A 25080-nucleotide genomic window follows, 5' to 3' on the forward strand; every position below is an offset into this window, starting at 1 on the left:
TCATTTCAAAAAGTCAAATGGCGCTCATTCCCTTCTGCGCCCTGCCGTGCACCCAAACAGTGCCCCCCCCTCACATATGGGGTACCAGCGTACTCAGGACAATCTGGACAACAACTTTTGTGGTCCAATTTCTCCTGTTACCCTTGTGAAAATAAAAAATAGCGTGCTAAAAATCATTTTTGAGGAAAAAAAAATGATTTTTTATTTTCACTGCTCTATATTATAAACTTTTGTGAGGCACTTGGGGGTTCAAAGTGCTCACTACACATCTAGATAAGTTCCTTAAGGGGTCTAGTTTCCAAAATGGTGTCACTTGTGGGGGAGCTCCAATGTTTAGGCACACAGGGGCTCTCCAAACGCGACATGGTGTCCGATAACAATTGGAGCTAATTTTCCATTCAAAAAGTCAAATGGTGCTCCTTGCCTTCCGGGCCCTGCCGTGCGCCCAAACAGTGGTTTATGACCACATATGAGGTATTGGTGTGCTCAGGAGAAATTGCCCAACAAATTTTAGGATCCACGTGAAAATGAAAAAATTGATGCTGAAAGGAAATTTGTGTTGGAAAAATTAAAATGTCCATTTTTTCCTTCCACATTGCCTTAGCTGCTGTGAAACACCTGAAGGGTTAATAATCTTCTTGAATGTGGTTTTGAGTAGCTTGAGGGGTGCAGTTTTTAGAATGATGTCACTTTTGGGTATTTTCTGCCATATAGACCCCTCAAAGTGACTTCAAATGTGAGGTGGTCCCTAAAAAAAATGGTTTTGTAAATTTTGTTGTAAAAATGAGAAATCACTGGTCAACTTTTAACCCTTATAACTTCCTAACAAAAAAATATTTTGCTTCCAAAATTGTGCTGATGTAAAGTAGACATGTGGGAAATGTTATTTAGTAACTATTTTGTGTCACATAACTCTCTAGTTTAACAGAATAAAAATTCAAAATTTGAAAATTGCGAAATTTTCACCAAATTTCTGATTTTTTTTCACAAATAAACGCAAAAATTATCGACCTAAATTTACCACTAACATGAAGCCCAATATGTCACGAAAAAACAATCTCAGAATCGCTAGGATGCGTTGAAGCGTTCCAGAGTTATTACCTCATAAAGGGACACTGGTCAGAATTGCAAAAAATGGCCAGGTCATTAAGTTCAAAATAGGCTGGGTCATGAAAGGGTTAAAAATGAAAACTGAAATATCACATGGTTATAAGTAATCAGACCCTTTGCTCAGTATTGAGTAGAAGCACCCTTTTCAGCTAGTACAGCCATGAGTCTTCTTGGGAATGATACAGCAAGTCTTTCACACCTGGATTTGGGGATCCTCTGCCATTCTTCCTTGCAGATCCTCTCCAGTTCCGTCAGGTTGGATGGTGAACGTTGGTGGACAGACATTTTCAGGTATCTCCAGAGATGCTCAATTGGGTTTAGGACAGAGCTCTGGCTGGTCCAGTCAAGAATGGTCACAGAGTTTCTCTAAAGCCACTCCTTTGTTATTTTAGCTGTTTGCTTAGGGTCATTGTCTTGTTGGAAGGTGAACCTTCAGCTAAGTCTGAGGTCCAGAGCACTCTGGAAGAGGTTTTCATCCATGATATCTCTGTACTTGGCCGCATTCATGTTTCTTTCTATTGCATCCAGTCATCCTGTCCCTGCAGCTGAAAAACACCCCCATAGCATGATGCTGCCACCACCATGTTTCACTGTGGGGATTGTATTGGGCAGGTGATGAGCAGTTAAATCAAAATAAGATTCAAAAATATTATATGTGCCAATCATACACTATAAAAACCCGTCTGTCACACCAAAAGTTAAAAAAACCAGAGCACAGAAACATCACAATTTTAAATTTAATAAACAAACATCATTTTATTAATCAAACGGAGGTTTATCAGTTTATATATTCATATGGCAATTATTGGATTAATAAAATGTTTGTTTATTAATTTCAAATTGTGCTGTTTCTGTGCTCCGGTTTTTTGAACTTTTGGTGGGACAGACGGGTTTTTATAGGTGATGAGCAGTGCCTGGTTTTCTCCACACATAGCGCTTAGCATTATCACCAAAAAGGTCTATCTTCATCTCATCAGACAAGAGAATCTTATTTCTCATAGTCTGGGAGTCCTTCATGTGTTTTTTTTTTTTTTTTAGCAAAAAATGCGGGCTTTCATATATCTTGCACTGAGGACAGGCTTATGTCGGGCTACTCAGCCATAAAAGCCCGACTGGTGGAGGGCTGCAGTGATAGTTGACTTTGTGGAACTTTCTCCCATCTCCCTACTGCATCTGTGGAGCTCAGCCACAGTGATCTTGGGATTCTTCTTTACCTCTCTCTCACCAAGGCTCTTCTCCCACGATTGCTCAGTTTGGCTGGACTGCCAGCTCTAGGAAGACTTCTTGTGGTCCCAAACTTCTTCCATTTAAGGATTATGGAGGCCACTGTGCTCTTAGGAACCTTGAGTACTGCAGAAATTCTTTTGTAACCTTGGCCAGACCTGTGCCTTGTCACAATTCTGTCTTGGAGCTTCTTGGCCAGTTCCTTTGACCTCATGATTCTCATTTGGTCTGACATGCACTGTGAGCTGTGAGGTCTTACAATAGACAGGTGTGCGCCTTTTCAAATCAAGTCCTATCACTTTAATTAAACACAGCTGGACTTCAATGAAGGAGTAGAACCATCTCAAGGAGGATCACAAGGAAATGGACAGCATGTGACTTAAATATGAGTGTCTGAGCAAAGGGTCTGAATACTTATCACCATGTGATATTTCAGTTTTTCTTTTGTAATACATTTGCAAAAATTTCTACAATTGTTTTTTTCAGTCAAGATGGGGTGCAGAGTGTACATTAATGACAAATATGAACTTTTTTGAATTTACCAAATGGCTGCAATGAAATAGTCAAAAATTTAAAGGGGTGTGAATACTTTCCGTACCCACTGTATGTCACGAGAAACGAATCTCAGAATCACAGGAATCCGTTGAAGCATTCCAGAGTTATTACCTCATAAAGGGACAGCGGTCAGAATTGTAAAAATTGGCCCGGTCATTTACTTGCAAACTACCCTCGGGGGTAAAGGGGTTAAACATCATCCGTCTGGAATATCTGAGAAGCAACACCAAAACAGAGAAACCCCAGGAAATTCACAACAATGGGAGCCCTTGCGGGCAGGGACCTCTCTCCTCCTGTACTTATGAGTGTCTTGTTTTGCTCATGTTTATTGTACTTGTCCACATTTGCCCCTTTTCACATGTAAAGCTCCATGGAAAAATGGCGCTATAAAAATGCATAATAATAATAATAACAACACTGCATGGGCGTCCCCAATTATGCAGGTATCACAAGACTGTACACGTATAAGCAGATACACAACTTTCTGCTTCTGTCTTAAGCCACCGTCACACATAGCGGTCTCGCTAGCGAGATCGCTGCTGAGTCACAAGTTTTGTGACGCAACAGCGATCAGCGACCGGCCCCCCTGCCGGGTATCGCTGATCGCTGTTGAAAGGTCTGGACATTTTTGGGTTCGCTGGTCTCCCACTGGTCAGCACGCATCGCTGCGTGTGACAGGCGGGAGACCAGCGAGCAGGAGATGGTAACCAAGGTACACATTGGGTTACTAACGGGCGCATAGCGCCTAGAAACCCGATGTGTACCTTAGTTACCAGCTCCCTGCATCAGCGCGCTGGTAACTAAGATACACTGCAGGTAACTAAGCGACGTGCGTCGCGTGTTACCCGCATGTCGCTGGTCCTGATCGCTGGTGAAGCTGCCTGTTTGGCAGCTCACCAGCGATCACATAGCGACTCTCCAGCGATCCTGACAAGGTGATATCGTTGTCGGGATCACTGGTGAGCCGCTATGTGTGACGGGGCCCTAAGTTATGTTTCTCTGGCCTTATATAGTGATTTACACTGTGTAACTCTGGTTTCACCCTGCCCTTTCAGTGGCCAGCTGTCAAGATAAGATGAATCAGAGATACCAGGCAAACATCAGACGATGGGCAATATACCCTGACAAATCAAAAGCTCTCAAGGACTCGCATCAGTCCACAACAGACAGAGGTTGAATAAACCTCCATATTTTACAATAACAAACATAGAACTGTTTGTGAGGTGAAGGCTTTCAGACAATAAGTAAACAGTTCTCAAGAGTGTGTCACTGTGAGCATTGTCTGTCTGTACATGTATGACCAGCAATGCTGCTCTGTAATGGTCTGAATGCATTCTGTATATTTCAATATGGACTCAATACATCCATTTTTATATTCACACTACCCGATCGTAGTTTGGACATTTGGCATCTCTGTAGGATATCCTCATTGTAAATACACCATTGTAAATACACACCTGAGCTTTGTATCTCCCTCACCTCATTGTAGATTGTAAGCTCTCACGAGCAGGGTCGGCTTATTTTGCTTTAATGTATTGTTGCCGTTGTTAGTTATGACTGCTGTGTATAATCTGTTAAACTGTAAATCGCTGCGGAATATGTTGACGCTATATAAATAAAGATTATTATTATTATGGGAATATGTGATATATTAGGCTGTAGCTACGCAGGAACTTTGGCTGCTAAACAGGTCATACGACCACAGATTGCTATATGGAGCTGCTACATTGCAATATAATGCAAGTGAATAGGGTCTCTGTGAGCCACAAAGTACTGCAACCATGACAATCAAGTTGGAATAGATCCAATTGGTTTAATGTTTTTTTTTGTGACTTGCTTGCCATAGTACCATGCAATTACGCTATTCACTTGTGTTTTGCTGCGATATAGCAGTAACAACCAGCGATCTTTAGCCATGTGACCTGTATGACAGTCAGCGTTGTCATGTAGCCCCAGTCTGAAGGTTTAGATGTGATCCTTACTGATATCTTGTGTATTTTATTTGTTTCTCCAGCTTTCTGGCAACAATCAGGTGCTGTTCATGAAGCTCGATCTCGCCTCCATTGCATCAATTAGGTCATTTTGCAAAGCATTCCTGAGCAGTGAACCTCGTCTGGACATACTAATAAACAATGCTGGTGAGCCATCAGAATCAATGAAACTCTCCGTCCTGACGTAGTCCTGTGCTCTACTAGGTGCCTTCGTTGTAGTGTCTAACACCCATGTGCTCATTTACCGAAAAAGCTGAGAAATGTCCCCAAAGATCCAGATATGACTATATTTATGGTTTTCATCAATTACCTTTTTCTTCACTTTAGGCATTGAAGGTAAAGGCAAGACTGAAGACGGCTTCAATTTGGTCTTTGGCGTCAATCACTTGGGTCATTTTCTGTTGACTCATTTGCTTTTGGATCGTCTCAAGCAGTGTAGCCCCAGCCGTATCGTGGTTCTTGCCTCCAGTGCTCATAGCAAGGGAAGAATTGACTTCAAGAACCTAAATCCATCTGGAGAATCATGGATGGAAATTATCCAGGCGTACTGTGACAGTAAGCTCGCCAATGTTCTGTACGCTCGAGAGTTGGCCAACCGATTACAGGGCACCGATGTCACTTGTTACTCCGTTCACCCAGGTAAGTGCCGCCTAAGCGCTGTTCTTTAGCGACAGAGGGCTGACCGTCCACAACAAGCCAATGGTGGCTTTATAGTATGCTCTTCTAAAACTGTAAAATCTAAGAATGATCCATTGCTTTACTGGTTACAAAGTCTAGCAGAGAATGTCCACACTACATATCCTGTAGGTACTGCTACATACTCCATCTGCTCCGCCTCACTTTATGGAGATTTTATTTCCTACAAGCAATAGTGTAAGGGAAGAATATAATATGGGAGTAATGGAGTGTATGGCTCCATAATGAAATCAAAGGCCACGGGGGCTCAGATAGCGATGACCTTACTGAAGTCTTATTTTATGCCTTGTACCTTAATATCTTTCCTTCTTGCAGGTGTGGTGCGCACTAATTTAGGACGCAACTTGCCACAATGGCTTATGCTACCAATTTACCCCATTGCTTGGCTCCTGCTCAAGACCCCTATGGAAGGAGCGCAAACTTCTATTTACTGTGCCGTTCAAGAGGGAATCGAAATGTACAGCGGGCGCTACTTTGCCGATTGCCAGGTTCAACAGGTCAAACCACATGCTCGTGATGATGCAGTGGCCAAGAAACTGTGGGAAGTTAGCGAAGATCTCCTTGGGTTAACCAAATAAATGTTCCCACACCTCGATTTTTATCTCAGGGCACAACATATCTCCTTCTAAGTCTATACATGTTCCTGCCATTTGGAAGCGTAACGTAAGGTCGCTATACACATTAGGTTTTAAGGGTTACTCCCAGCCTTTCATGTGGAGTTATAGAAACCGTGTAGCTTGGCTGCTCGACCGTTGCTGTAGCTTCCACTTTCCGAGGTCGGATCCTGGACAGTGGTTTCCATGAAAGGCTGAGATGGAAGTAAGGAAGTAACCCTTTAAATGGACTAGCCACATTGGGGTCAACTTTTTTTTTTTTTTGATTGGGCTAAAAATCAGTTTTGCAATTGTCTTTCATTAAAGCGTATGGCGTCTGTCACTAAAAAATTATTATATTGCAGGACTATTATATTATAGTGCAGGACTCCATTACATGTTTTTGTCTGTAATTGCAGCACAGACCTCCCGAAACCCTGAGCTGCGGGCTGAGCTAAATTAGGCACATGTGGCTTTTATCTACGGCTTCCAGTGCGAGAGTGAGCGCTGTAAGATGTTATGACACTCCCGTAGTGAAGACAGTAGCATAGGAGTAAGCGAGACAGACTGGTTTGGTGCAGCCCAAAGCACAGACTTCAGGCGGTCCATGCTGCAGATTATCAGCAAATATATGTTAGTGATTTATAAAAAATGATTGCACTGCAGAGTCGTCTACTACTCCGTGTGCACAATTATTAGGCAGTGAGTATTTTGATCATATCCTCATTTTTGTGCAGATTTTCCAACTTCACGCTGTATAAACTTGAATAATGAGGGGGTGAGACATAAGGATACAACGTCCTTTTATAAAGGTGTGCAGAATTATTAGGAAACTTGTTTTTCCTCAGGCAAAATGAACCAAAAAAGAGATTCTGAAGAGCCCTAAATTGTTAAGTTTTTATAGGGAGCTGCACTCTTGAAATTGATATTGGGGAGTGAGCACAGACCCATCGAAATAGTCACCAGGGTCGCCAAAAAAAATGTGTTGAGAAAAAAAATACGCCAAAGAAATTAGAAGAATCAAACGCGAAGCGAATAGGAAGTCATTATCCTCCAGTGCTGACATAATCCAGAACGGTAACCTCCCTGGAGGCCCAGAAGTAGAAGGTGCCCAGAGACATGGCCGAGGTAAGGAGGCCAAGACTCTACCACCGCAGAACAAGACACACAGAAGTAGAAATGTCAAGACTGGGCCAAGAAATATCTGAAGACAGATTTTTAAAAGGTTTTATGGGCTGATGAGACTAGTGTGACTCCTAATGGACCTGATGGATAAGCCTATGGCTGGATCAGTAACTGGCATAGACCTCCACTTCTACTCAGACGCCAGGAAGGTGGAGGTGGGCACTGCTATGGGCTGGGATTATTAACCCCTTTCTGACATCAGACGTACTATCCCGTCCATGGGACCCTGGCCCCTATGCCCATGGACGGGATAGTACATCTAGCGCGATCAGGGGCGCCCACTTGGTGAGCGCCGCTGATCGCGGCCGGGTGTCAGCTGATTATCACAGCTGACACCTGGCACTATGTGTCAGGGGCAGTCACGGACCGCCCCCGACACGTTAACCCCTTGCACACCGCGATCAAACACGATCGCGGTGTACCGGGGGTTAAAGGGAAGCATCAGCAGGGAAGGGGGCTCCCTCCGTGCTTCCCTGAGCCCCCCACAGCAGCGCAATGTGCAGCGCTGCTGTGGGGGGCTCTTTCCCTGCAGGTCCCTGGATCCAAGATGGCGACGGGGGCCTGCAGGGAGCTGGCTTCCTCAGTGCCTGCAAAGCGCAGGCAAGGAGGAAACCTGCACACTGCCTGTGACAGATTGCTGATCTGTCACAGTGATCTGTGATGTGACAGATCAGCGATGTCCCCCCTGGGACAACCTAATAAAGTTAAAAAAAAAAAAAGTGTAAAAATAATTTTTAAAAAATCACTAAATTAAAAAAAAAAAAATATTCCCTATTAAATTCATTTTTTGGAAATAAAAAAACAATAAAAGTACACATATTTGGTATCGCCACATCCGTACCGACCTGCCCTATAAAACTGTCCCATTAGTTAACCCCTTTAGTGAACCCCTTAAAAAATAAAAATAAAAAACGAAGCAAAAATTGATTTATTATCATGCCGCCGAACAAAAAGTGCAATAACGCGCGATCAAAAAGATGCATATAAATATCCATGGTACCGCTGAAGACGTCATCTTGTCCCGCAAAAAACGAGCCACCACACAGCATCATCAGAGAAAAAATAAAAAAGTTATAGGTTGCAGATAAAGCGATGCAAAAATAATTATTTTTTATATAAAATTTGTTTTTATTGCATAAAAGCACCAAAACATAAAAAAAGACATAAATGAGGTATCGCTGTAACCGTACTGACCCGAAGAATAAAACCGCTTTATCAGTTTTACCGCACGCGGAACGGTGTAAACGTACCCCCCAAAAGAAATTCATGAAACGCTGTTTTTTGTTCATTCTGCGTTCCAAAAATCGAAATAAAAAGCGATCAAAAAATGTCACGTGCCCGAACTTGATACCAATAAAAACGTCAACTCGTCCCGCAAAAAATAAGACCTCACATGACTCGGTGGGTCAAAATACGGAAAAATTATATCTCTCAATATGTGGTGATGCAAAAAGTATTTTACAATAAAAAGTGTCTTTTAGCGTGCGACAACTGCCAAACATAAAAACCGCCATAAATAGTAAATCAAACCCCCCATTATCACCCCCTTAGTTAGGGAAAAATAATAAAATAAAAAAAATGTATTTATTTCCATTTTACCATTAGGGTAAGGGCTAGGGTTAGGGCTGAGATTAGGGTTAGGGTTAGGGCTAGGGCTCAGATTAGGGTTAGGGGTGTGTTGGGGTTAGTGATGGAGTTAGAATTGGGGGTTTCCACTATTTGGGCACATCAGGTGCTCTCCAAACGCAACATGGCGTCTGATCTCAATTCCAGCCAACTCTGCGTTGAAAAAGTCAAATGGTGCTCCTTCCCTTCCAAGCTCTGCAATGCGCCCAAACAGTGTTTTACCCCCACATATGGGGTATCAGCGTACTCAGGACAAATTGCAAAACAACTTTTGGGGTCCTATTTCTCCTGTTGCCCTTAGGAAAATAAAAAATTCTGGGCAAAAATATCATTTTTGTGGGAAAAAATGATTTTTTTATTTTCGCGCCCGGGCGTTATAAACTTCTGTGAAGCCCTTGGGGGTTCAAAGTGCTCAACACACATCTAGTTAAGTTCCTTAGGGGGTCTAGTTTCCAAAATGGGGTCATTTGTGGGGGGGTTTCCACTGTTTAGTTACATCATGGGCTCTCCAAAGGCAAGATGACACCCGCAGAGCATTCCATCAAAGTCTGCATTCCAAAACATCACTACTTCCCTTCCGAGCCCTGTCGTGTGCCCATACAGTAGTTTTCTCCCAGATATGGGGTATCAGGGTACTCAGGACAAATTGGACAACAACTTTTGGGGTCCAATTTCTCCTGGTACCCTTGGGAAAATAAAACAAAAATGGGGATTAAATGATCATGTTTTTGGAAAAAATACGATTTTTTTATTTTCACACCCGGGCGTTATAAACTTCTGTGAAGCACTGGGGGAGTTCAAAGTGCTCACCACACATCTAGATAAGTTCCTTAGGGGGTCTAGTTTCCAAAATGGGGTCACTTGTGGGGGGAGTCCACTGTTTAGGTACAGCAGGGGCTTTCCAAAAGCGACATGTTGTCCTATCTCAATTCCAGTCAAAAAAGTCAAATGGCGCTGCTTCCCTTCCGAGCTCTGCCATGTGCCCAAATAGTCGTTTACACCCACATGTAGGGTATCAGCGTACTCAGGACAAATTGCACAATAACTTTTAGGGTCCTGTTACCCTTGGGAAAATAAAAATTGGGGGTGAAAAGATCATTTTTGTGGAAAAAATATGATTTTTTAATTGTACCGCTGTACGTTTATAAACTTCTGTGAAGCCCTTGTGGGTTCAAAGTTCTCACCACATATCTAGATAAGTTCCTTGGGGGGTCTAGTTTCCAAAATGGGGTCACTTGTGGGGGGGTTTCCACTGTTTAGGTACATCAGGGGCTCTCCAAACGTGACATGGCGTCCGATCAGAATTCCAGCCAATTTTGCATTGAAAAAGTCAAACGGCGCTCCTTCCATTCTGAGCTCTGCCATGCGTCGAAACAGTGGTTCCCCTCCACATATCAGGTATCCGTGTACTCAGCACAAACTGCACAATAACAATAAATTTCTCCTTTTACCCTTGGTAAAATAAAAAAAATTGAACCTGAAATTATTTTTGGGAAAAAAAGTTAAATGTTCATTTTTTTTTTTTTTAATATTCAAAAAATTCCTGTGAAGCACCTGAAGGGTTAATAAACTTCTTGAATGTGGTTTTGAGCACCTTGAGGGGTGCAGTTTTTAGAATGCTGTCACTTTTGGGTATTTTCTATCATATAGACCCCTCAAAGTGGCTTGAAATGTGATGTGGTCCGTAATAATAAAATGGTGTTGTAAAAATGAGAAATCGCTGGTTAACTTTTAACCCTTATAACTTCCTAACAAAAAAAAAATTTTGGTTCCAAAATTGTGCTGATGTAAAGTAAACGTGGGAGATGTTACTTATCAATTTTTTTGTGTGCCGTATCTCTGTGATTTAAGGGCATAAAAATTCAGATGGAAAATTGCGAAATTTTCAAAATTTTCGCCAAATTTCCGTTTTTCTCACAAACGCAAGTTATTTGAATGACATTTTACCACTAACATGAAGTACAATATGTCATGAGAAAACAATGTCAGAATCACCGGGATCCATGGAAGCGTTTCAGAGTTATTACCTCATAAAGGGACAGTGGTCAGAATTGTAAAAATTGGCCCGGTCATGAACGTGCAAACCACCCTTGGGGGTAAAGGGGTTAAAGATGAGCTAGTTGGATCTTTTCAGATTGAAGTTGGATTTAAAATTCAAACCTACTACCAGTTTTTAGAAGATACTTTCTTCCAGCAGTGGTACAGAAGAAGGTCTGTATGTTTCAAGAAAACCATGATTTTTTTTTTTATGCAGGACAGTGCTCCATCACAGCATCAAAGTCTCCACTGCTTGTCTAGTTATTTCTTAGCCCAGTCTTGACGTTTCCACTTCTGTGTCTTGCTCAGTGGTGGTCAAGTCTCGGCTTTCCTTACCTCGGTCATGTCTCTAACCACACTTTGAATATCTCGGCCTCCAGGGAGGTTGTAGTTCTGGAATATGATAGCACTGGAGGATAATGGCTTCCTGGTCTCTTCACGTTTGATTCTTCTCACATCTTTGGCAGTTAATGTGCCTCGTTGTTTTTGCGACCCTGTTGACTATTTGTAACAAAACTTTTGATTTTTTGATTATCACACCCCAATGTCTCAGCAATTACAAGAGTGCTCCATCCATCTGTAAGACTTGTAACAATTTTTTATTTAAGTCAATTAAGTCTCTTTTTTGGCATAAAAATGATGTGTAAGGGCAGTCTCACACGTCCAGATAATTCCGGTAACGGAGCTGTCCATGTGGATACGTGGTACATCCGTGTTGCAATCGTGTGCCGCATCAGGACCACACGGACGGCCGCCGGGGAAGAAGCGCTACAGTAAGCGCTTTTCCCCTGTGGCTGGTGCTGAACGCGGCTGTCATTCTTCTCTTCTGCTATGCTGGCAACAGTGAGCAGGAGAGAATGAATGAATGAAAATCTGACGTGAGGTCCCCCTCTGTTTGTGAACCAACCCAGCAAAACTCACAATTGGGGGCTGCTATTCTCAGACTGGTAAGGGGCCATTGAACTTGGGCCCCCTCAGCCTAAAAACGGCAGCCTGCAGCTGCCCAGAAAAGGCGCATCTATTAGATGCGCCTATTCTGGAGCTTTGTCTGGTTCTTCCTACTTGCCCTGTAGAGGTGGCAAGTGGGGTTAATAAGGGGTTAATGTCACCTTGCTATTGTAATGTGGCATTAAGCCCGGGTTAGTAATGGAGAGGTGTCAATAAGACACCTATCCATTACTAATCCTAGAGTTATTCAAGGGTTAAATAAACAACCACACAATAAGAACAAAATATTTTAATGAAAGAATACACTACACAGTTTTAAAATCTTTATTATACTCCTAATCCCATAGCGAAGCCATTGTTCTCCTGTAAAAAATAAAAAAATAATAAACCATCAATATACATTACCTGTCCGGCGCTCAGTCAAGTCCCACGGCATAAATCCATCTCAGGGGTTAATCAGTTTACAGCTGGAGCGCTGCTTATACAGCTGCTCCGACTGTAAACTACAGGGGAATGAATGGAAGCAGCCGACGCATGCTCAGTAACTAGCGGTGACGTCACTACATGTACCAGAGCCACTGACTTGTGAAACCGGCCTTACGTGGATGGCTGTGGACCCACTGCGCCACAGGCTGGGCTTAACCCCTCCAGGATATCTAAGTGACTACCTGATATTCACTACAGCCGGAGGTAGTCACCAGGTGCCACTCCAGGGCAGTCCCCAGGTCTGCAGCAGCTGACTGGAAGGTCAAAGACACGGATACGAGGTACAGGGGGACAAAGCCAAAGTTGTGGTCAGACAATCCGGGGTCAGGGCAGGGAGCACAGAATCAGAGTATAAAGCCAAGGAGCGGAGAGGTAAGACAGGATGAGTGTACAAGATGGGTCGATAAACGTGCCCCCACAAGATCCAGAGACAAGCAACTGGGAACCAACGATGGGGCAAGGAGTAGTGGGAGAAGCCTAATATATCCCTTGCTTGGTATGGGATTGGCTGGGGAAGACCAACCCTTCAGGGTTAAATTCCTGCAGGATCTGGCCTTGCCTCCCTAAAGCCAGATGGAGACTCTCTAGGAGCAAAGCTGGTAGTGAGCGCAAGGCAGCTCAGGGAGATGGTCTGACGCTGGGGAAGCAGAGCGGTGAACACAGTGAGTAGGGCGACACTGAGAAGGTGAGCGAGACACTGGCGTGAAAATATGGTCAAAGTACTCAGTTGCATAATATTTCTGCACGTTATTGTATAATCACTTTATTAATTGGAGGTACAGTTTAAAAATTTTGCACCGTTTGTATTTTATAGCTTTTGTATTGCACTGTCTATTGCTGGCTGCAGAATGAGTTAGCTGAGAAGCCAATAGTAAGCACACTATGATGGTCTTGCAGGGAGTTTGACACTCGTGTCTTTTTCTGAACTCTTCTCAGCTGTTTTATGACCACACACTACATTAAAGTTGAATGTGCAGGGAAACAAATGGCCAAAAGGTGCAAACATTTAAAAAAAAAAAAAAATGCTATATATGGCAAATAAAAAATCACTTGGCCCAATCAGAATGAAGGGAATATAATGATTAATAGGACTCAGACTATATCTAGAATGGATCCTCGTGGTGCTCTACTTAACGTAGGCACATGCAATGAAAATCCAAGTGTGAAGATAAAATGGTACTTGCCATCCAGAAAAAGTCAATAGTTCATTGTTTTTCGATTAAGAAGGCAGCAAAGGAGCCTTTTTTAATGGAAAATTATGAATTATTGATTTATTTATTTATTTATTTTTTTTATGGACGTGAGTGCCACTTTATCTTCAGGAACTGGTGTTGTGCATTAATTGAATTCTTTATTAGACTAAATACATAATAAATATATGGTGTTTGGGCACCATTACTTAATCTATGCAATTAATTGGAGAGGAGGGGGGGACCCTTTCAATTTTTTATGTGGCACTTGCCTAAACTAACTATGCCTGTTGTCTCGTGACTAGAATTGAGCGAATTTGTTCGGATTTTGTCCCCGAATCTGATTTTGACATACTCGGGCCATATTCGAACACTATTCATGCTGAATGTATGTTTGATGATCGGTTCTGAACATATTCGGTAAATTCTACTCCCATTGACTCAAATGACATTCGGCTGTGTTCGACGAATATTGCAAAAACAATATTTGATGCAGATCGTATTCTAAACCGAATCTCAAAAATTCGCTCAACTCTACTCGTGCCCCAAACTCGGCAGCCTGATATTTGCCTATGAGCATGTTTTCTGCACGGCTGGTCCGTACATCAGATCCGGACCATGAGTGGTGGACTTGGTAGAACCAGCTTAAGATTATCTAACCCAACAAGCATTTTATATCTCTACCAGGACAATGTTGTTTATTTCTATTTCTTTCCTGTATAAAACAAAACAAAATAGAAAAAAAAATCTTATGATTAATAGTGAAAAAATAATCAGGAAATCTGTGACGTTGTTGACTACTACTATTTTACTGCAGAACCGTATTCTACTGACTTTCCTTAGCATTTTTTTTATAAGTATTAAAATGAAAACTAAAAAGAACATAAAACTTAGAAATATTTGTGCTTTCAATGTTAGTCTGTAGTATTTTCTGTTGTTCTTCAGCCAGGAGAGGGAAAGTGAGGAAAGGGAACAATTTTCGTAGCTGGGGTTCAAAAACACATTTTGCACAACACATAGCTGTGCAAACATGGTGACTTTGGGTGTTCGGCAACTTTTTGGAAAGTGGGTGAAACGTAACAGGAAGGGATGCGGCCTAACAAAACCCTAAAGATTCCTTATCATTTATGCCCTTGCGTACTCCATGAGTGGAGTACGTTTGCAGACGCAGCAGAGAGGTGCGCCAATGCCCCCCCCATCTTACTCTAGCAGACTCTGAATCAAGGCTGGTGAATAGAATATATGTACAAATTAACCTAAAAAAATGAGAAAAGTGGGCGTTCGCCATTGGATCCTGTGAATCGTTTTCCTCGTCTCTACTAGGTTCACATCTGCATGCTGACCTGTAGAGCTTCATCCATTAACGTATCCTTTTTAAAAATGGGTCCGTGTGTCCGGGCCATGATACTCTAAGCAGCTCCTGTTCTCATCTGTTTTGCGGATCAGACTCCGCCATTAAAGTCTACCGGGATCCATGGAAAACAGAGAGTTTGTACTTTTATTTTAACAAAAATGTTGGTGACAGGATATTGTGATACTTAAAAATATATAATAATGTTATTCCAGGTTGTCATTTGGCTATCCTTACACACTTCACAGCTCTCCTGTCCACAGAAGAACGTGCACCGACCTGTCAGGGATCCTCCTCCAAAAGAAAAACTGCATGTTCACTTGATATAAAAGTGGCCACCTCATTTAAGATGATTGGAGTCTTTGCTTTTAACCATTGTGGTGATTAGTTAGGTCTAATAAGGATGACAAATAAGAAAGTATTGAGGACGTGTCCAGCTGCTAGACCACTCCTTCTTTAGCCTACCCATCTGTTAGACTGCTCCTTCTTTAGCCTACCCATCTGCCAGACCACTCCTTCTTTAGCCTACCCATCTGCCAGACCACTCCTTCTTTAGCCTACCCATCTGCCAGACCACTCCTTCTTTAGCCTACCCATCTGCCAGACCACTCCTTCTTTAGCCTACCCATCTGCCAGACCACTCCTTTTTTAGCCTACCCATCTGCTAGACCGCTCCTGCTTTAACCTGCCCATATGCCTGACTACTCCTTCCCAAGCTTTATTCATCTTTTGGATCTTTTTGACAGTTAAAAGGAATGTATTGTCAGAAAATCACCCACTGTTTTATGTTATATTGAATTATTATTATTTTTTGTATTTCATATTATGATCTGCACTACCTCTTTTTCTGCCAGGGGTTTTTCAACATTTTGCGCCTCTGGTAGCTAGGACAATTTTGATGTGCACATATCAAACCTGAATTACGAAATAAGAGATAACAAACCCCCTCCCTCCCCAATACCTGTATATTTTCTGAACGTAGACACCTAGCACATTGTCAAAATTGCACTCATATACACGCAGGCACCTTTATGTAATTTCTCTTCAAAGGGAAATGAATGCGGAAGCTTGGCTTAAAGGGATATTCCCATCTCAATATGTAGTAAGTGTAATAATATTAGCAAATATCTCCAATTAGAAATGTAGTGTAGTTCTTCTGATTCGCTATGTCACTTGCGTCATGTGCAGGCATTACAGTAGCATAGGTATCCGTGGTTACGACCACTACAAACTGCCTATATGAGTGGTCATAACCATGGATACCTAAGCTACTGCAATGTCCTGCACATGGGGTAAGCAACATAGCCAATCAGAAGAACTACACTTTTCTAATTGCAGGTATTTGCTAATATTCTTATTACACCCACTGCATATCGGGACAGGATCTTGGACATGGGAATACCTCCTTAACTGACATCCAAGCTCCTGCAGCCATAGCCAGGGCTAGTGTAGTGCCAAGACCATTCCTGGCTGTATAACCCTTTAGATGTTGTAGTCAGTCATGTGGTGCAGATGGTTAGCTTGGCAATCAGAGGGTCTTACAACAGCGACCAGACAAGTACCGTAAGTGAAAACTGAAGTTCCATAGAGGGACCAAGTAAAAAATAAAATCAAATAAAATTGTAAAATAAAAACATAAAATGATGGAAAAATGTTTTGCCGTTAGAAACACTGTGATATAAAAACAGGAAAAAAGCACGCATATTTGTTATCACTGGAACGTGCTGATCTATAAAATTGTCAACTTATTATTTAAGCCATTTGATGAACACCATAAAAAAAACACAGCAAAAATGCTATTTTTTATTTCATCAAATAACAGGAAAATGTAACTTCACCCAAAATGGTACCAATAAAATCTTCAACTCATTCCAGAAAAATCAAGCCCTTGCTCAGGTCCGTTGTCTGTCGATAAAAGAGGGAGTTTCCACGTTGCTGGAAGCATAACGGCCCTGGAAAAAAAATATGCAACCTCTCCCAATCATTAAAAAAAAACAAAAAACGTGAAATCTGCACTCCCAAATGCCCACCCTCCTTCCCGAGCCCCACAGTGTGCCTAAACCATAGTTATATATGGCATTACTCTTGCAGGGAGAGCACACTTAACAATTTCATGGGTATACAGTGGGTACGGAAAGTATTCAGACCCCTTTAAATTTTTCACTCTTTGTTTCATTGCAGCCATTTGGTAAATTTATTTTTTTCATAATTAATGTACACTCTGCACCCCATCTTGACTGAAAAAAAACAGAAATGTAGAAATTTTTGCAAATTTATTAAAAAAGGAAAAATTATTCCAACGAAAGCTGTGCTCCAAAAGTCAAATGGCGCTCCTTCCCTTCCGAGCCCAGCTTGGCCAAAATAGTCGTTTCAGATCACATGGGGTTCTGCTTCATTCAGGAGAAACTGTGAAACATATTGTGGAGACCATAAAATGAAAACTCTGGGGCTAAGACAATATTTTAGTGAAAAACCTTCCATTTGTCATCGTCACGGCCTGATGGTATCAATTCTGTGAAACGCCAGGTTGAATTCATCGATGGGGTATAGTTTGTAAAATGGGTCTATTTCTGGAGGGTTCTGCTCATGTGAGATTCCACCCACACACCATTCCAGCAAAATCTGCACTTCAAAATGACAATCCTCCCCTTTCGAACTTGGCCGTGTGTCCAAAGAGTAGGTTCTGACCACACATGGGGCATTGGTGGACGCAGAAGAAATTGTTACACATTTCACAGGGTTTTTTTTTCCTCTTTAGCCGCTTGTGCAAATTTAAAAATTTGGGCTAATTTTTTTCAGTTTCGACGTTATAAAACTATGAAGAATTTCTGGGTTTAAAGTGTTCACTTCTATAATAATTGAGGGGTGCGAAATCTAAAATGGGGGTACATTTTGGAAGATTTCCATTATCTTGGAATTGCAGGGGCTCTGCAAATGCAAAATCATTCCAGCCAGAATTGCCCTTCAAAAGGCAAATGGCGCTTCTTCCCTTCTGAGCCTTACAACGTGCCCAGTCGTTTCCAGCCACATATGGGGTGCTGCTGTGTTTACGAGAAATTTGCATAACAAAATTTGCTTTCTATTTTCCCCCTATTACCTCTTTGAAAATGGTACTAAAGGAACAGTTTGTTGGAAAATAAACATATACGTTTTCATTTCCACCTTACAACAAAAAGCGCCGTACACCCCGAGGTGAATTCCCCAGGGAATAGTTTAAAAAAAAAAAATGGGTTGACTATCGGTATCTCTGCTGTTTTGGCACCTCAGGGGCTCTGCTAAAATTTCATAGTGTTTGCAGTCTATTCCAGCCAGAATTGCACTCCAGACTTCAAATACAAATCTCCCCTTGTAAAAGTGATAAACGCATTAATAATAATAATCTATAAAAAATAATATACCAGCTGACTGGAGACTGACTTTAATTTAGCTGACCCTTGAGACTTAATCACGTAGTCAGATCACATAGACACGTGACCTCTATATATATATATATATATATATATATATATATATATATATATATATACTGTAATCTGGGCCAGCGTAACCTGCAAACACGAGGGAACAAAGGACACAATTCAGGTGTTTTGACCAAATTGATTTTCTACTTTTAATAATCTTTAATAATAATCTTTATTTTTATATAGCGCTAACATATTCCGCAGCGCTTTACAGTTTGCACACATTATCATCACTGTCCCCAATGGGGCTCACAATCTAAATTCCCTATCAGTATGTCTTTAATGTGAGGCCAAGAAAACAATAGCACAAATCACCACAGTGTATCTAAGGCTGTGTTCACATTGTGTTTGGGCCGCACAAGGTTGCTCTGTTGGGGCATCCATCTAAGAAAATTGAAATGAAGGGTTTTGGATGGAATCACTGATAGTGAATGGGCCTATAATGAGGCAGACTGGGTCACTTGGTTCTCTCTGGCCTACATTTCGGCAGTGCCCATCTTTTAACGGCAGGGACGTAAGCAAGGTCAACCACACTTTTGTACCTATCTCAAGAAGGTGAATGCCTGAAACAGAGGCCAGAGAAAGCACAAAGTGACTGTCTGCCCTACTATAGGAAATGGGGCTGTCAGCGGTCCCATTCACATTTTTCAGGGCTTTAGGTTTTAGAACCGATGGGGCCTGTGGTTAAACGTGAATTTGGCCTAAGTGTGTGACAAGATGTTTCCATCTGTAGATGAGTAATTTGTTTCATGCTGCCACGGTCCGGTCCTCCATGACAGCCAGTCACTTGTGTGCCCAGCTTACTTACTGGGCATCACAATGGCAGCGGTGACCCAAGATGGCCGGCAGAGAAATGAGGACAGGAGGTCAGACCAAGGCATCGCAAGGCTATTTCCATGTGATTTCCCAATGATTCTCTCCACTAATTATTGTCATCTATTCCGAGTCCTATTGTTGTACCGATTTTGAGAAATATTGTCTTTAAAGAAATTAGACTATTTAGTAATAATTTTGGTAAATTTTGTGTGTAGAAACTACAAACAGGTTTTTGTTTTTTTTTCATATTTTGTGCAACCATTCTGTACAGGCAGAGCTGTAGAGGCGACTAATCTACATGTTTATATCACACTAATGGATGTCAGGTATATGACATAAATTACATGCATTTCTTAGTAGCACAATTTTGTATAAAAGGTATTTTAGTTATCCAATAAAACAATTCCTGGTAAATCACAAGTAGTGCTCTCTTTATTTAAAAGAAAAAGTTACTTTTATTCACCAAAAATGCTGCAAAAATAATTTTTTCACTTTCTCATTGCTTTCTATGGGTGAAAAGACAATGTAAATAGCTCGGTTCCCTAGGAGCGCCCCTCTACAAGGAAGAGTGCAGGTCATCAACATGAGACTGGGGTCCAACACCTGGCAACCTCACCAGGCAGCTGATACCCCGACCATCGGGAGTGCAGTGTACATGGCTGCAACCCCACAGCTCCATAGTGTGCAGCTGCCGATAACACTCACTTCAATGAGAACTGAGCGTCCCCATAACCGACAGCGGTATTAAGGCGCCCCTATAACCGACAGCAGGGCCCCCCCGTAACCGACAGCAGAATGCACCTATAACCATGACAGTGGATCACCCCTATAACAGACAGCGGCCGCAGGGCACAGCTATAACAGACAGCGGTCGAAGGGCACAGCTTTATCAGACAGCAGTCGCAGGGCACAGCTTTATCAGACAGCGGTCGCAGGGCGCCCCTATAACAGACAGTGGTCGCAGGGCACAGCTATAACAGACAGCGGCCGCAGGGTGCCCCTATAGCAGACAGCAGTCGCAGGGCACAGCTTTATCAGACAGCGGTCGCAGGGCGCCCCTATAACAGACAGTGGTCGCAGGGCACAGCTATAACAGACAGCGGCCGCAGGGTGCCCCTATAGCAGACAGCAGTCGCAGGGCACAGCTTTATCAGACAGCGGTCGCAGGGTGCCCCTATAGCAGACAGTGGTCGCAGGGCACAGCTATAACAGACAGTGGTCGCAGGGCACAGCTATAACAGACAGTGGTCGCAGGGCACAGCTATAACAGACTGGTCGTAGGGCACAGCTATAACAGACAGCGGCTGCAGGGTGCCCCTATAACAGACAGCGGTCGCAGGGCACAGCTATAACAGACAGTGGCCGCAGGGCACAGCTATAACAGACAGCGGTCGCAGGGTGCCCCTATAACAGACAGCGGTCGCAGGGCACAGCTATAACAGACAGTGGCCGCAGGGCACAGCTATAACAGACAGCGGCTGCAGGGTGCCCCTATAACAGACAGCGGTCGCAGGGCACAGCTATAACAGACAGTGGCCGCAGGGCACAGCTATAACAGACAGCGGTCGCAGGGTGCCCCTATAACAGACAGAGGTCGCAGGGCACAGCTATAACAGACAGCGGTCGCAGGGCACAGCTATAACAGTGGCCGCAGGGCGCCCCTATATCAGACAGCAGGGTTCCCCAATAACTGACAGCAGGGCGCCCCTATAACCATGAAAGCGGATCACCCCTATAACAGTGGCCGCAGGGCACAGCTATAACTGACAGCAGGGCGTCCCTATAACAGACAGCGGTCGCAGGGCACAGCTATATCAGACAGCAGGGTGCCCCTATATCAGACAGCAGGGCTCCCCAATAACTGACAGCAGGGCGCCCCTATAACCATCAAAGCGGATCACCCCTATAACAGACAGCGGTCGCAGGGCACAGCTATAACAGACAGCGGTCGCAGGGTGCCCCTATAACAAACAGCGGCCGCAGGGCACAGCTATAACTGACAGCAGGGCGCCCCCTATATATAATAGCAGTAGCGGATTTCTGCATGTCACTGAGGGCAGATAACGAGTCTTCCTGTCTCCATGACAACACACAGTGATCTCCACCTGCAGACCGCTAAGGCTGTGTGCACACGCTGCGGATTTTGCTGCGGTGTACAGTACCATGATTCCCTATGGGAATCAAAAAACGCAGTGCAGACGGTGCGGAATTTTCCGCGCGGATTATCTGCAGTTTTCAATCCGCAGAAAGAATTGACATGTCAATTCTTTCTGCGATTCCGCTGCGGTTTGCCATCTCCTCCATTGAGGAGATGAAAAACTGCAGGGCAAAACCGCAGAGTAATCCGCAGGTAAAACCGCAGGTCTTTTGACCTGCGGTTTCACCTGCGGATTTTACAAAATCCGCACCTAATCCGCAGCGTGTGCACACAGCCTTTCTGCTGCGTTTCCGCTGCGGTTTTGGTCTGCGGAAACGCAGCAGTTCCGCAGACCAAGTACAGTACAATGGAACCCTATGGGCTTTCAAAAACGCTGTGCTGACAGTGCGGTTTTGCTGTGGTTTACAAACCGCAGCATGTCAATTGTTTGGGTGGTTTCCGCAGCGGTTTCACACCTTTAACATAGTAGAGGTGTGAACCACAGGGCAAAACTGCAGACCAAACCGCAGGTGAATCTGCAGCGTGTGCACACACCCTAAGATTTCCGAGCCGGGGCCCCGGATGAACCGTGACGTCACGGCAGACACACCCCGAGCTCTGAGGCGGGGCGGCGCTGTCTGCGCTCCCGAGGATAAAGTCACCCATGGAGTAATCAGATATCCTTGGGAGCACATGATTCCTCCCTGTTGTGATTGGTCCTCTGTACACTAAGCTCCGCCCCTATAACGCCTGAGAGCGCTATTCTAAGTCATTCATGCCTTGGCTCCGCCTCCCTGCCTGGGGAGGGGCCGTGCTCACAGAGCAGCTGACTCCGCCCCGCTCGGGTGTCGTAAGCGTCTTGTTGTCTGCGAGGAAGGCGACATTAGCGGCAACGCGACCTACGAGCTGTGCACCCGGAGCTCCGCAGGCATGGGCAACTGTCACACGGTGGGGCCCAACGAGGCGCTGGTGGTGTCCGGTGAGTGCAGGGCCCGGCTGTGGGGACGTGCTGGAGAGAGGCCCCTGTGTCCGCCCCACACTATGTGCTGCTGTCATCGGCAGGCTCCGTCTGTCTGTGCTGCTCACTGCTGGAGCGCTGCCCGGGCTGTGGCTGCTAATGGCTCCCAGCATTTATCTGCCGATCGCATCGTGTAATCACTGACGATGGAGAAAGATTACACCCCCCCAAAAAAAAAGCATTCTGTATGTAATGGGGGATTCTGTGATTTCTGCAACTAAAGATCTATGAAGAAACGAGACCGGTCACTGTGCGCACCGGGGGCTGCACCCTCTGTTGCAGGGAGAGTAGCTGGCTGTGTGTGTGTGTACCCGTTATATGATCTGTGTCTATCTGTAGGGTTTTCAGTATTTCTCCCCTCCCTGTATGGCTGTGCCTGTACACGCACGCAGGCTGGCTCTGTGCACGCACGCAGGCTGGCTCTGTGCACGGACGCAGGCAGGCTCTGTACACGCACGCAGGCTGGCTCTGTGCACGCACGCAGGCTGGCTCTGTGCACGCACGCAGGCTGGCTCTGTGCACGCACGCAGGCTGGCTCTGTGCACGCACGCAGGCTGGCTCTGTGCACGCACGCAGGCTGGCTCTGTGCACGCACGCAGGCTGGCTCTGTGCACGCACGCAGGCTGGCTCTGTGCACGCACGCAGGCTGGCTCTGTGCACGCAGGCTGGCTCTGTGCACGCACGCACGCAGGCTCTGTGCACGCACGCAGGCTCTGTGCACGCACGCAGGCTCTGTGCACGCACGCAGGCTGGCTCTGTGCACGCACGCAGGCTCTGTGCACGCACGCAGGCTCTGTGCACGCACGCAGGCTGGCTCTGTGCACGCAGGCAGGCTGGCTCTGTGCACGCAGGCAGGCTGGCTCTGTGCACGCAGGCAGGCTGGCTCTGTGCACGCAGGCAGGCTGGCTCTGTGCACGCAGGCAGGCTGGCTCTGTGCACGCAGGCAGGCTGGCTCTGTGCACGCAGGCAGGCTGGCTCTGTGCACGCAGGCAGGCTGGCTCTGTGCACGCAGGCAGGCTGGCTCTGTGCACGCAGGCAGGCTGGCTCTGTGCACGCAGGCAGGCTGGCTCTGTGCACGCAGGCAGGCGCGCTCTGTGCACGCACACAGGCAGGGAGTGGCAGTGTTTAGCACTGGCTCATTGCAGAGTGATCAGCACAATTCCCAGTGGACCCGCAGGTTAACGCTTTGCTGGCAGGGGTGGTCTCGCTAGTAGTGTTGCTCTCCCTTCCTCTGGATAATGATACTCTGATTTCCCGCCCTCAGATCCGTTATTAGTGTGTGATTCATTCTCTTATGCTCTTGTAATCATTACTAGGTGGAGTGATTATACCGCACTACTGTGTCAATAAGACGACTTCTATGGGAGCGTTTACTTATCGATCATCCTTTTTATCTCTGTAGTGTTTGACATTTGATGTGTGACAGAGGTGGCGCTGATCCAGAGTATATATGTGTGTGTATATATGTAATACATTGGACTGGACTGGCTACAGGTAAACGGATGAACCCCGGGTGGGCCCCCTCTCCTGTATCACTATGTATAGACAGCTCATCATTGATTTAACAGCTACTCAGTGTATGTGTGTGTCGCACCCAACCGGCTAATCAACAGCGGAGCTGGGGATGCGGGCTGGTAAGACGTACACAGGGCTCCGATGTACTGACCTGTGAATGGATATACTTCCCTTTAACATCTCTAATCTATATTACATATATCCAGAGAGTAAAGTGATGTTTTGTATCATAAACCTGTCTTTATTATTCACTTTAATTCTCTGCCCTCGTTTTCACAAATGTCGCACAGGGTGGGGTTTGTATCAGTATTGTTATCCCAAAAATAAACTGACCTATGGCTCCTATGTGGAAGTCACATGTAACGGTGCAATCATGCCCTTCCTACTAGAAGAACATTGTCTAAGACTTTGTTCACACTGAACTTTTTGAGGTGTTCGTAAACTGCAAATTTTTCAAGGGGAAACCATCTCAGCAAATGCTAATTTTGGGGGAGGTTTTTTTTTTTTGGTAACCTTATGTCTTGACACTGCCTAGTTTGGAATGGATTGTATCACCATCTGCTTCATAGAAGTAACATGCATTTTATTTTTCCAACAGGCGTTTTACAATAAATCTTTAAAAAAAAAGGTGCCAAAAAATCATGCAGTATGAGCAGTAGAGTGAATTTTCCATAGAAATTAAGTGAAAGAGCGTTCTGAGATTTTTGGGGGTAGATAAACTAAAGAATAAAGCTATTCTGGCATAAAAAGTTTGAAAAGTTGTATAATTTTGGGTCAACTGGAGGCTGTGCTAATAATTATTTTTTTAATTTTTTTTTTTTGCATTTGCCAAGGCAAACACTTGGCAAATGAGGCTTAATGTTTATAAATGTAGAGTAATGCACCTTGGACGGAGTGATCCAATTGCTGCATATACATTAAATGGGACCATACTAGGGGACTACAGACCAGGAGAAGGACTTGGATATTCTAGTTACAAGTAAGCTGAGCAGCTGAACTCAATGTCAGGCAGCAGCTTCAAAAGCAAACAAGATTTTTGGGTGTATAAAAAGAGATTTAAAGGGAACCACACATCTGCTGGTAATTCTGTGGAAACTGGGTAAGAACATAAGGAGAGAACAACAGAAAGGACACCATTCTA

At 44.2% G+C, this 25080-nt stretch overlaps 2 protein-coding genes across 3 annotated transcripts in view; both read left to right on the forward strand.

Annotated features, from left to right (window-relative positions):
- DHRS13 (dehydrogenase/reductase 13) overlaps positions 1-14553 on the forward strand; it is a 41329-nt gene extending 26776 nt beyond the window's left edge. Inside the window, exons 3-5 of the mRNA XM_073565487.1 lie at positions 4904-5027; positions 5208-5519; positions 5892-14553. Of these exons, the coding sequence (XP_073421588.1) occupies positions 4904-5027; positions 5208-5519; positions 5892-6154 (699 nt within the window). The 3' untranslated portion in view covers positions 6155-14553. The remainder of the gene's footprint in view (positions 1-4903; positions 5028-5207; positions 5520-5891) is intronic.
- A 7643-nt stretch (positions 14554-22196) lies between these two features.
- Positions 22197-25080, forward strand: part of FLOT2 (flotillin 2) — a 107078-nt gene continuing 104194 nt past the window's right edge. The window contains exon 1 of one of the 2 annotated variants that reach the window (XM_073565488.1): positions 22197-22385. In XM_073565488.1, the coding sequence (XP_073421589.1) occupies positions 22337-22385 (49 nt within the window). In that variant the 5' untranslated portion in view covers positions 22197-22336. The remainder of the gene's footprint in view (positions 22386-25080) is intronic. The other variant, XM_073565490.1, reaches the window with a different exon arrangement.

This window comes from Dendrobates tinctorius, unplaced genomic scaffold, assembly GCF_039654945.1.
Source record: "Dendrobates tinctorius isolate UK_male_01 unplaced genomic scaffold, ASM3965494v1 ptg000016l, whole genome shotgun sequence".
In the NCBI taxonomy this organism is placed as follows: Eukaryota; Metazoa; Chordata; class Amphibia; order Anura; family Dendrobatidae; genus Dendrobates; species Dendrobates tinctorius.